The following is a 13,469-nucleotide window of genomic DNA, read 5'->3' as shown; positions in this document are numbered from 1 at the left end:
TGGGAGAGGCTCTGGAGTAGTCCTGGAAACAAGCATAGAAGGATGAGACAAGGCAGCTTGAGAAAAGGAGGTCTTGAGAGGAGTGGAGAGGTCGGTTTTGGTGATATTTGGAGACAAGATTGGCGATGTAGCACAGGGCAGAGTTGTGAATGGCTTTGTATGTTGTATGTATTTTGAATTTAATTCACTAGGCGATCGTAAATCAGTGTAGGATTTGTAGAGAGGGGTGGCAGACACGGAGCAGTTGGTAAGGTAGATGAGTCTGGCAGCAGCATGTATGATAGACTGAAGAGGGGATAGCTTATGGAGAGGTAGGCCTATGAGAAGGGAGTTGCAATTGTCAAGGAGAGAGATAACAAGGGAATGAAGGAGTAGCTTGGTGGTTTAATTAGTGAAAAAGGGGCTAATTTTAGAGATGTTATGTAGGTGAAGTCTACAAGCTTTGGACAATGATTGGATTTGGGGCTGAAAGGACAGGTCAGAGTCTAGGATTACACTTAGTACATTGGCGTGAGGGGAAGGATTGATGGTTGCATTATTGACCTTGGTGGAAAAGTCATTGAGGGGGTACAGGCAGGGGGGAATATTATCAGTTTGGTTTAAGAGAGATTTCATTTTAGGAAATGGTGCAACATCCATGCTGATATGTCAGTTAGTGGTTAGTAATGCGAGAGGAGACTGATGGAGTGAGGTCAATTATCAAGTGATCAAGGGAGAAGGTGTAGATAGAGAAGAGAAGGGATCCAAGAGCAGAGCCTTGGGTGACCCCTACAGAAATAGGTACTGGAGAGGAGGAGACAGAGTTGTAGGTAACACTGAAGGAGCGCTGTGATAGGCAGGAAGAAAACATGAATAGAGTATAATCTTGGAGGCAGAGGAAATTGATTGAGTTTACTGGAAAGGAGCGTATGGTCAACAGTATCAAAGGCCACAGAGAGGTCAAGTAGTAGGAGTATGGAGTAGTGGCAATTGGTTTTAGTAGTTAGTAAATCATCAGTGAATTTTAGTAGAGCAGTTTATGTGGAGTACTGCAAACGAAAGGGGTCAAGAAGGCTGTTGTCATTGAGGTAGGAGCTAAGACGGTTGTAGACTAAGCGTTCTAAAAGTTTAAAGGTGAATGGGAGCAATGACATGGGTCTTAAGTTGTTCAGGTTGTTGGGGTCCAATGAGGGATTTTTAAAGTGGTTGTAAAACCAACAGGGTTAAATTTACATTATCATCTTGGTTGATTCATGTAATGTCCCCCTGTGTCTGTGCTTTATAAAAAAAATGCAGCTATATACCTGTTTACAGAATGCAGATAGGCACTCTCCTCTCTCAGCCTGACAGCTGAAGCAGGCAGGGCTGAGGATCCCCCTCTGATGTCAGTCAGGAGGACCCGCCCACTGCAACTGTCATGTGAGCGTTGAGAGAGGCATTGGATCATGTGAGCGCCGATCGGCGCTCTGTACCCAGGTATATAGCTGCCTTTTTATAAAGCACAGTCACAGGGGGATATTACATGAATCAACCAAGAGGATAATGTAAATGTAACCCTAATTTAAGCAGCAGGAGGGGAGGAGACAGGCACAGACATGAAGCTGACAGGCAGGGAAGGGAGGGGGGAGAGGATGGAGGAGAGCACAGAGGAGAGACAGAAGACACAGCAGATGTTGGAGGCACGTAAACTGACCATGGTGCCAGGGCTCAGCAGCCATGATATACCGTGTTCTGTATAACATGCTTTAAAGGAACAGGATCTTTATTTTTTTTTAGGTTAACAAACACTTTAAGTATGGGAGTGATCTGTGCATGCTTTAGAGGGGAGGGGAAGAAGCCAGCAGAGAGGGAGAAAGTAAAGATGTGAGTTAGGGAGCATAGGATAGAATAAGAGGGTGACCATAGTATTTGTGAGGGAACAGGATCCAGGGGACAGTTGGTTAAGTAGGCATCTGAGAAAAGTTTTGTAACCTCTTCAGTAGTAGCCAGTTCAAAAGGGGAGAGTGTTAACTGTGCTGTTAGACAAGGTAGGTTAAGTGGGATAGATATCTGTACAGTGGGGGTGTCCTCATGTATTGCATCAATCTTCTCTTTGAAGTGATTGGCAATCTCTTGGGCAGTGAGTGAGTTAGTGGGTAGAGGGGGTGGAGGACAAGCAGAGAGTTAAAGGTAGAGAAGAGCGGACAGGGACAGGCTGACAAGGTATTAATAAGAGAGACAAAGTAGGTTTTCTAGGTAGCTTGGAGGCACGAATTGTATTTTAGGAGGGCAGATTTATATAGGGTGAAGTCCTGCAGGAATTCAGTTTTCAAGAGCACGTTCAAGAGTAGTGATGGACGAACTTCCGACGGGACGTTTCGCGAAAGCGAAATGCGAACGGACCCAAACGTTCGCGAAACCGAACGTTCGCCGCGGGCCCCATTGACTTCAATGGGAGGCGAACTTTGCAAACCTTCATGTCGAATTTGCGGCCACGTGGTAATTATTAGGGGGTAAAACGTAGTCCCACCATCTGGACAATGACATAATACATGTATGAGGTGAATTTGGGATCGATAACTACAAGCATTTTTATTTTATTTGGGAAATTGTTCTAACAATTCAGGACTATGGAGCTAATGAAGGCAATGGAGGAGAGGGAAGGTCAGGGACCAGGGTAGGCAAAGAAGAGGGTGCAGGAGATGATCACCAGCAGCGTGACATACCGGAATGACACATGCACCGTGATAGAGGCATCTGACAGCAGCACCGTAATACAGAGCACTGACAGCAGCACCGTGACATACAGCGCTGACAGCAGCACCGTGACATACAGCGCTGACAGCAGCACCGTGACATACAGCGCTGACAGCAGCACCGTGACATACAGCGCTGACAGCAGCACCGTGACATACAGCGCTGACAGCAGCACCGTGACATACAGCACTGACAGCAGCACCGTAAGCAGCCCCAGGAGGAAGTCAGCACAGCACAGGGATGGTGTGATCCCCTCATAATAAGAACCCCCAGGAGGAAGTCAGCACAGCACAGGGATAGTGTGATCCCTTCATAATAAGAACCCCCAGGAGGAAGTCAGCACAGCACAGGGATATCATAAGCAGCCCCAGTAGAAATATGACACCGCTCAACCTCTTCAAAGAGGAGGGTAGGGGCATATAGTACGGTGTGCTTTTTTGGGTCAAGGAAGTGAGCAGACTGTACGTCAGTCCCTATACCGCTGAAGGACTGCTGCAGTATAGGGCAGCGGTCAGCAGTGGTGCACGTCAACCCTATCTATTGTGGACCTATAGCGGTCCTTACAGAACAGCAGACTGTACCGCACTCAAGCCTATGTACCGTAGCACCCTATACCAAGTTACCAGTCCTTATAAGAACTTTTGTGGACCAAGCAGGTTGTGTATTAGTGTTTAGCAGACTGTACGTCAGTCCCTATACCGCTGAAGGACTGCTGCAGTATAGGGCAGCGGTCAGCAGTGGTGCACGTCAACCCTATCTATTGTGGACCGATAGCGGTCCTTACAGAACAGCAGACTGTACCGCACTCAAGCCTATGTACCGTAGCACCCTATACCAAGTTACCAGTCCTTATAAGAACTTTTGTGGACCAAGCAGGTTGTGTATTAGTGTTTAGCAGACTGTACGTCAGTCCCTATACCGCTGAAGGACTGCTGCAGTATAGGGCAGCGGTCAGCAGTGGTGCACGTCAACCCTATCTATTGTGGACCGATAGCGGTCCTTACAGAACAGCAGACTGTACCGCACTCAAGCCTATGTACCGTAGCACCCTATACCAAGTTACCAGTCCTTATAAGAACTTTTGTGGAACAAGCAGGTTGTGTGTTAGTGATTAGCAGACTGTACGTCAGTCCCTATACCGCTGAAGGACTGCTGCAGTATAGGGCAGCGGTCAGCAGTGGTGCACGTCAACCCTATCTATTGTGGACCGATAGCGGTCCTTACAGAACAGCAGACTGTACCGCACTCAAGCCTATGTACCGTAGCACCCTATACCAAGTTACCAGTCCTTATAAGAACTTTTGTGGAACAAGTGAGTTGTGAATGTTTAGCAGACTGCAGCAGAAGGGCAGCAGTCAAGTATAATATCCTTTCTATATTTGGAAGAAAGAATATTATACATGTACAAGCCTATTACTGTACCACTGATACCAGTCCTGAAAAGAACCTTTGTGGAACTAATAATAACAGCAAGTCTTTAAAATTACCCTCACTGCCTGACAACACTGCTTCCTTCCTGTCCCTATACAAATTGGCAAAAAAAGAGAACGATTAGTGGTTACTGGAACAGCTCTTTTGTGGACCTTGATAGTAACAGCTAATGATGATGATGATGATGATGATGATGAAAGACTAATCTGGCTGTCCCTGTAGCATACACCGTCCTTTCCCTTTCTCTAAACTAACAAAAGACACTCAGGCTGCTGCAAGAATCAGCAGCACAGCAAACCTATCAACACCTAACACCTATACCAGTCCTGAAAAGAACTTTTGTGTACCAAATAGCTAGTGGTTTATCTCTCCCTACTCCACACAGGAACCTGTCCCTATCGTAACAGAAGAAAGAATGTAAAATGGCCACCGGATCGGGTGTATTTATAGGTTAGGGGGAATGTCCAAGTGTCCATGTGCTGTCATGTCTCAATTGGCTGTCCTGTATCACATGATAAACGTGTCACCAAAGGTTAAAGTTCTTGTATACATTAAACACGTAAGTCCGCCGCGGCGAACGACGGAAAAAGGCGTTCGAACGTGCGGACCGCGAATGTCGGAAATTCGCCGCGAAACGACCGCCGGGCGAAACGTTCGTCCATCACTATTCAAGAGCATGGCAATATCTCATTATATTAATGGTGTTGTTGGTTTGCCAGGGTCAGGGCCTAATTCTGCTTGTAACTAGAGGAGCAAGTGCATCCAGTGAGGATGAGAGTGAATTGTTGTAGACAGGGGTGGCTAGGTCAGGACATTGGATTAGTGGTGAAACCTTTCCAAGAACAAGTCCAGCTGCTTGATTTACTATCCCCTGTCAAAATCATGCAAATACCAATGGCAATCATGCAGCTTCACCTACTGATTATCTTTCTGTAGTTTTAAAATATATTGTGGTTAAAATTATTACCTTATGGCCTTGTTTTCCAGGTTCTCCAGCATCTCCTTTTACACCTTTGTGACCCTGGAATAATAGACAAAAATATGCATATGTTTTAGCATGTGTTATTTATATGATAATGATTAAGTATAACCATGTGACTGTTCACCTCTTGTTTTATAAGACTGCTCATGCAGATCCATACAAAAAAAGGTGTCTTTAAAGTGTTGCTAAACCCAGGACCCTGCATTCACTATTTCTTGTCTCCCACAGTACATGGAAACGCAATTATTTAGTAAATATAAACTGCTAAGTACCTTTTTCACCAGCAATTAGAGCCGTCTTGTGACTTCTATGAGTATCTGGTTAAAGTTTGTAGGAGGAGTTTCCATTCTCCCATGATTGTACTATGAGAATGCAGGACACCTGACCCTCTGTCTCGACAGTGCTTATTGGCCCTGTGGTAATCGCATGCACTGTCCCAAGAAAAAAAAACTCTCTAGCAATACACACCAAACTGAGCATGTGCAGCCTGTGCCCTGGCTCTGTAAATATCAGGATTTATATTGGAGCCAGTGGAAGAAGGAGATGATCATAGAAGACAGGATCGCACAGCCTTTCTACACAATGCAGAAGATTAACCTCTTAGGTTTCACAGTGAGTATAACAAGCATGCTTTACTGCATATACAGACTGATTTTACTGTTGTGGATTTAGTAACACTTTAAGGGCCCTTCCTCTTATGCAACAGCATTGGTATCCTAAGATTGGCCCAGCGGGCTCAGTCTACTCCAACTAAGAAGCTTAAATTTGCTTTAGGTAGAAAATACTGATTCTTTAGGATCATTCTAAATAAAAGTACTGCTTTTTAAATTTTCTCTGAAATAACAATTGGGTTCAATTCATTACAAAAGCATATTCAGCCAAATCAGACAACTCACTTTGTACAGTAAAATCAATTAAACCTTACATATCTGTAAATTATGTTTACCCTAAACTGCAATACAATATTATTACCATGTTTCCCACTGAAATTATGCTATGTTTTTATAATTTAATATTGCAAAAAAAAAAGAAGCCTCCACAGAGACATAGCAGACCTCTAATGTCTCTTAATAGTAAGTGCATTAACTGATAGCAACTAATCATTTTTCAGATTAATAGAGATTTGTTCTGATTAACTGTCTTGTGTTAGTCCTTATTAAGTGACCTTGTATGTACATAATAAAGCAATCTTAGCCATACTTCCATCCATCTATTATTTATTCTATACTTCCTTCTATCCTTCCATATCTTTTCTAATATACTTTTTACTTCTACATTTATCACTCATACTAACAACCTGATATTTTTTAAATAAATGTATAGCTTATGGTCACTCATTTATTCAGTGTTGTCTTGCAAGTTTTCATAATGTATCAATAAAATCAGACTATTTCAAGCTGAAAGAATGTCCTTACTTTCATTCCAGGCAAACCCGGATAACCTGTGCGGCCTGGCGGGCAGGAGTTGGGACACTGAAAATAAAATAAAAGTCGTAATAAATAACAAATTGAAAGAATACAGAACATTGACACACTTGTTAATGCTTTCCACATAGAGCTCACCAGGGGATCTCCTTCTCGCACTGCAACTGTCCCCTGTTGAAAGCAAAAATAGACTATTTTTGCATTTGCTTTAGAAACACAGTGATCATAAAATGCAAGAAAAATCAATTGTAATTGAAAATATGAATGAAGTAAATTGCTGATGTACAGCCAAGAGCTGAGTCATTTTCAAATATGGGATTTTTTGTACCTAAATATATGGTTTTGCTGCCTTATCATGGCTGAAAAGGACTGTCTTAAGAATATATTAAACATTTTTAGACAAAATATCTTTCCTGAAAGGTATGCCAGAGGTAGCATAGCTAAGACCACTCTTACAGAAAGGTCTGATAATAAAGCTTTGATGATCCAGACGAAAAAGTGGTAACCTGGTATGTCAGGTTGGGGACTGGCATGGGGTTAAAAGCCATATCCTGTTGTAAAGTCTAATTAAAAATCCAAGGTCATTTATGGACTGCAGCAATGCAAAATGAGCAAATGAATCCAACCTGACCCATATTTGCATTTAGGATAGTTCACTGTCTTCCTAACCTCTTCACAAGGGCAAGATCTCAACACTTGGGTTCCCAGCTTCACCAAACCTGCACAAGCCATTATGAGGTGTTTTTCCTCTGAGTTGTCCTTTTATTTCAAATTGTACAGAATGCTGCAGGGAGGCTGAAACCATGTTGCTTGACTTTCTAATAAGGGAGGCAAGTGAAAGAACTAGGACGTTTAATGAGGTGAATATTGGTCCTGATATTACTGCAACAAATAAGAAGCTGGTTTCAGATTCATTTCATTGGAATCCATCTACACTGATCTATCATTTTGGGTAGACATAGCCTTTTTTAACATGGTAACATCCAAAAAAAAGTAGATCTATATCCTACTGAAATGGCCCTTAAAGTGGACCTAAACTGTAAAGTTTAATTTACTTCCACTGATTAGCCAGGCATTAGGGAAGAAGGCTAGGAGAAATAAATGCACCAAAACCTACCTCTAAGCCATAAACTTGAGATTAGATGTTACTACAACTTCAGGTCACCTTTCCTTAAGCTAACATTTTAGGTCAACTTCACTGAAGACTCTGGTGATATCAGTGCCCCAGTGCACTTCATATTGTGTGACTTAGAACTGAAGAGCTATAAGACCTGCTTTTTATAGCTCATGTTTTGACAGACACTAGATTACTAACTTGCTTTGTTAATTCCTAGGTAATCTACTATTACTAACTTTACTTTACAATTTATGTCTGCTCTATTGTAGTAGCATAGTGACTTACTTTATCTAATTTGCTCTTTTTTTCATACTACAAAAAGGAACTCCCCTTTACCCCTGTATCTACAGAAGGATAATAAAGGAGGATCCAAATTTCTGAATAGTACATTCAAGTGTATACTTTCACATGCACTGTGCGCTGATCACTCTCTTAGTAGCCGCCATGATCATAGTGGAACTTGAAGTTGAACACATTAACTGCCAGCTAATGACTAATATGATATGGCAGTGAACACCTGACAAAGCAATGATGAATGGACATTACTTTGACTTACAAAAACGTTCTCTCTGCCCCTCTGCTATCAAAGAACAGACAGAGATAAACCATGTGCCCTTATGCTTTATAACCATCTGCCAAAAGTAAATCAGTTAATTCTTCCTGACTGCAATCATTCTAGCCACCAAAAATAAATAAATAAACGATAAGGGGGTTAAGGTTTATTACTTTGGCAAACATAATAATGACATAAAAAGTATTGATTACCAAGCCAAACTTGTACAGCAAGTAAATTATTATTACATCATAAAGCATGTTCCATATTGTAGACGACAGACATGTTATGTGCAGTTTTATGCATTTTTACTTACTCTAGGACCTGGTGGCCCTGGAGGCCCTGGAAGACCTCTGGAACCGGCATCACCCTAAAGAAAAATACAAGTATACAGTTATTTATGCCGCTTAGTAAGATTTAGGGAGTTTAAAAGTATATGAATCTTATGTCACTAATTGTCTGTTTGTACACAAAAATGCATGTAGTGAGAAAATGCAAACCCATCTTTTAAAATCTGAATATCAAATTCGTAATACATTAATGATTCAAGCGATGCAGCCATCTATTACTCTATATTTGTAAGAGTGTTTATGCATTCACAAAACTTTTGCATTTAATAACTTACTTTGCCATTTCCTGCACATTAATATTCCATGGAAGGAGCAGATGAAAATTGCTACCCTCAGGGGGGTTAAAAAAATCCACATATAATGTAACAACCAAATCTCTCAAATTTTGGAATATTAGAAATATATTTGTGAATGTCACAAAATGCATTTTCATTTAGAAGTAGTTTGCATTTTAACGAGAGACAGCTTCTTGCAATGAATTATTCTGTATCCCTGGTATAAATGCTGGTCGCCAACATCAGCTGAATTAATTCTGCAACACTGAAATTACATTCAATGGTGATGATGTCAATTCAGGTGGTCCTATAACTCCATTCTCTTTATATCTTGATTGTGACAGGTAGCTTTGTGGAACATTAGCTTGGCCATCTGGTTGGAAGCATTGATATACGTATTTATTTGGTCTATTTATTGAATTATTAAATCAATAGCCCAATCTTGCATTGAAAAGAACTCTTGTGACCATTCAAAGTGTGCTTGTCTGTCAATACTGTAGATTATATGGTTCAGGAAGGTTTCCTCCTTAATTAGTGCATGAGCTCTCTCTTTCATTCTAACAGTTTCATAATTAGTTACTATTGAGCCACTATACAATTGAAACATATTTATGAGATACACTTGAGGCACTGCAATAGAAATATACACACTGAGTAAGCTGGGACAATGTAAATTATACATATAAAGCACAGCTATTTTAAAAGTTTTCTTTTTTATATTATTTAAGCATATTTTTCTTCTCCTTCAAGGTTACAGGATATATTTTATTTTTCTAACCTACATAATGATAATGTGCAACATCTAATTGCACTTATTTTTGGCACCTTTTCACAAAATGCAGCAGCTAATATTTAACTAACACTAACTAATATTTAACTAACACTAAAACAGCTACCAATATTTTGGTTACGCTAAGGAATTTTCTAGACCCAGTACTTGTGGGTATGCAGGTTCAATATATGTTAAACGTTGGTTCTTCCCCAGCTAATAATGTTTTTATGACCTGGCTGAACATTGCCAAACATGTTGTTTGTGGGAGAATGTCAAACAAGTCTGCAGATACCTACATTGGTAGGTATTCATGCATATAAAGATTAGTTTCCCAGCAAAAATATACACTCAAAAGGCTTCAGCACATGAGTCTATTCTGCAAATGTTTTTCTCATCCTCCCAATTTGTAGGTGAGACTGCAGTGAGCTCAGAGAGAAGTGCATACAATTTACTAATGTAGTTGGGCATATAGCATGAGGCAAACAATTATTTTGGGGCACCCCCTGTAACTTGAAAATTTTAATTAATGGCATGTAAAAACAGTGATTTGTTTTGTGATGTGGATGACTTGAATGCATTGAACTACACAATATATATGAGGTAAAATATCAATTCATTCTGTTGAGTTACATAAAAAATAGTACATCACTAAAGTAATGAACCTTTAAGGACTGAGAAGACACTTACCACTGGACCAGCACGACCAAGCTCACCTGGGAGTCCTGATGGACCAGGTGTTCCCTAAAAACAAAAATAAGTATAGGTTTAGTTATCAGCAAACAGATATACTATATCACGGCAGCTAGCATAAAAACGATATCTTTACCAAAAAAAGTTGAGAATTTTCAATTGTGTGAGTATTCACTCCACTTAACCAATCATGTCAAAGGCATATTTTGACTTCAATACTGGATACTTTTACCCCCTTCCAGTCCAGGCCAATTTTCAGATTTCAGCCCTGTCACACTTTGAATGCCAATTATCCAGCTATGCAACACTGTACCCAAATGAGATTTTTTTTTTTTTTTAGACTGATAGAGCTTTTTTTGGTGATATTTAATCACAACTGGATTTTTTATTTTTTTGCTATATTCATAAAAAGAATACCAAGAAACACTTTGTTCTTTGTTTCTGTTATAGAGTTTTGCAAATAAATAATATTTCTTCATAAATTTAGGACAAAATGTAGTCTGCTACATTTCTTTTGTAAAAATAAGTATAAATATAAAGTGCAGCGCTAAGGAACAACTACATACAAGAAAATGGTATACGTAAAAGATGTGAAAAAGATTTTGTGACAGTGACTAGAAGTCCAAAAAATAAATGTCCGCTAATATCTATTCAAATCCTGGGGGGTCTGATCTTCCAGCATCCACAAACACCGTAAATCTTGCATCAAACTGCTTTAACGTGTATGGCAGCGATCTGCGATTTTTATCAGGACTGCGACATTATGGCGGACACATTGGACATTTTTGACCGATGCTATAAAATTAATTGATTACTGTGTAAATGACACTGGCAGTGAAGAGGTTAACCACTAGGGGGCAGTGACGACGTTAAGTGTGTCCTAGGGAGCGATTCTAAATGTTAGGGGGCTGGGCTTTAACACACAGGACAGTGATCACTGCTCTCGATGACAGAGAGCTATGATCTCTGTCTTGTCACTATGCAGAACGAGGAAATGCTTTGTTTACAAAAGCATCTCCCTGTCCTTCCTCTCCGTGACACAATCATGGGCACCTGGCAGACATTGAGTCTGCGGGACCAGCGGTCACATGCCAGCGACACCGCTTCTTAAAGGGGATGCACCTGTAGGCCCTTTTGCCTACCAGTGCCATTCTGCCGACGTACATCGGCATGCGCTGGTCGGCAAGAGGCTAAAAGATCTCTGCTCCCAGATTTTTTCTTTTTTTTTGACTTGGTACAAGTTTCCCAGGGTAGTGGCAACTGCCCTCCACCCTTTTAACACCACAGCCACTATTTTTTAGACCCCCTTGCCTATTGGCCCAGAAAAGGCAGATTCAGCTTCCATTGATCTCAATGAGGTATAGGTTCAGCATCTGGAAACTTTTTTTAACCCCCTCCAATGAAGTTGCCATTTGTCACAGCCAAATTGGCTATGCTTGTATCTGTAAATGGTGGAAAAACATGGTGAGGCACATTATAAAAGAATCTATCAAACAGTCCAATTCCAGCACAGTAGAGCTAAGGGGTAGCATCCTCAGAGGGCACCAGCTTATGGGACTTATGCTCTGTTAACAGAGTCCTATATCAGGATCACAGGATTCATAGGTCAGAAGATTCACGAGTGGGTCCAAAAAGGGGGTCATGCCCATCTAAAAACATCTGACAGCAAAACAACCACTTGTGCCTGAAAAATATGGTGCCTGGACACTGGACATCTAGGGTGAAATGCAATGGGTGTGTAAAGTAGGTTTTCTTCTCTGCCTTCTACTATATCTTTTCTATCTTCTCTCTTGTTCTTTTTCCCATTTACAACTGCATCTTAGAACCGAGACATTGATGCGTTGTCCCTTTGCCTAGCAGGGGCCCCAGGCCAGTAAACCAGTGCACTCTCAAATGACCCCAAAAATAATCTGTCTCCACCATACCTCATACCATTTTTCCCTACATCAGCTCTATGGAAATAAGCTGACAATTGGAAATACCTTTTATTGGTATCCATTAAAAAAATCTGCTATAAATCAGATCTGGGTGTAAGACTAATATAATTTTTTTTTCTGAAAACAATGAATTGGTCTACGGTTGTTCAAAACTGTAATTTCACTAACATGATGACATATGACATGACTAAGATTAAAGATCAAATTAATTAACTTTGCTTGAAGGAGTAATTAAAGCGGAACTACACTGCATCCGAGCATCACAAACCAAAAACGCAGGTTAAATTTATTTTTAATATTTAAAGCAAACTCATCCATCCATTCATGTCTCCATGATTTATTTTGCTGAGATATACCTTTCACCACCCCCATAGCATTTCTGACTGTGCCATCTTGAGTAAGGGCAGATGATTTGTGGAGAATTTACTTCCTGGAATCTATATGCCCTTAGCTTAGGCATGTAGGCTGGAAGGTGTGCTTAAATGAGAAAACCCCTCCCCCTACTGAAGACTCCTGAAAAGTATAACATAATTTTCCAGGAAGTAACTGAAGAAATAAAAAAGAAAAAAACAAGTAAATATACTGGTAATATACCTTATATTCTATTAATTAATTATATATTAACAAATGCTAAAAATGGTTTATGTTGACTGATAGAGTGAAGTTCCGTTTTAAAGTACTGTGAGGGAAATAGGCAGTTATGAGTGGAAGTGTGTATAAAAGGATGATATAAAAACCCTCAGAAACTGTATTCCGCATTGATTAAAATACGGTTTTGTGCAAGATCATACCTGGATTGATGAGAACCCTTGCTAGAATGCTGATCTTGGACACTAAGCTGAAAACCCTGGGTGCCAGGGTCTAGTAACACCTCTGCCTGGCACATGGATTTGCTGACCCTTATCAGATATGTAAAAATGTAGGTTAATTATTACTACAACCACTTTCACACTGCGCCGCCTAGGGCATCGGCAGTAAAGCCTACCGTCGTTTTAGCGGCGCTATTCCACTGCTAGCGGTTTTAACCCTGCGCTAGCGGCTGAAAAGGGGTTAAATTTGCCCGCAAAATGCCGCCGGAGCCGTGTTTTGGCAGCAGTATCGCAGTGCTGCCCCATTGATTTCATTGAGGAGCAATGGTGGAGGAGCAGTGGAGGTGAGTTCCCCACTCCTTCACCGCTCCAAATAAGCTGCTGGCAGGACTTTTTCTGTCCTTTTTCAGGCAA

General features: G+C 40.7%; 1 protein-coding gene across 1 annotated transcript in view; it reads right to left on the bottom strand.

The window, feature by feature from the left end:
* Positions 1-13,469, bottom strand: part of COL9A1 (collagen type IX alpha 1 chain) — a 178,013-nt gene that overhangs the window by 70,492 nt on the left and 94,052 nt on the right. The window contains exons 14-18 of the mRNA XM_077487414.1: positions 10,307-10,360; positions 8,539-8,592; positions 6,691-6,723; positions 6,544-6,600; positions 5,114-5,167 (exon numbers count right to left, since the gene is read on the bottom strand). Of these exons, the coding sequence (XP_077343540.1) occupies positions 5,114-5,167; positions 6,544-6,600; positions 6,691-6,723; positions 8,539-8,592; positions 10,307-10,360 (252 nt within the window). The remainder of the gene's footprint in view (positions 1-5,113; positions 5,168-6,543; positions 6,601-6,690; positions 6,724-8,538; positions 8,593-10,306; positions 10,361-13,469) is intronic.

This window comes from Lithobates pipiens, unplaced genomic scaffold, assembly GCF_037356315.1.
Source record: "Lithobates pipiens isolate NorthernLeopardFrog02 unplaced genomic scaffold, aLitPip1_a1.2 Scaffold_18, whole genome shotgun sequence".
Taxonomy (NCBI): Eukaryota; Metazoa; Chordata; class Amphibia; order Anura; family Ranidae; genus Lithobates; species Lithobates pipiens.
The sequence above is the reverse complement of the archived record's forward strand: the minus strand, read 5'-3'. Positions and strand labels throughout refer to the sequence as shown.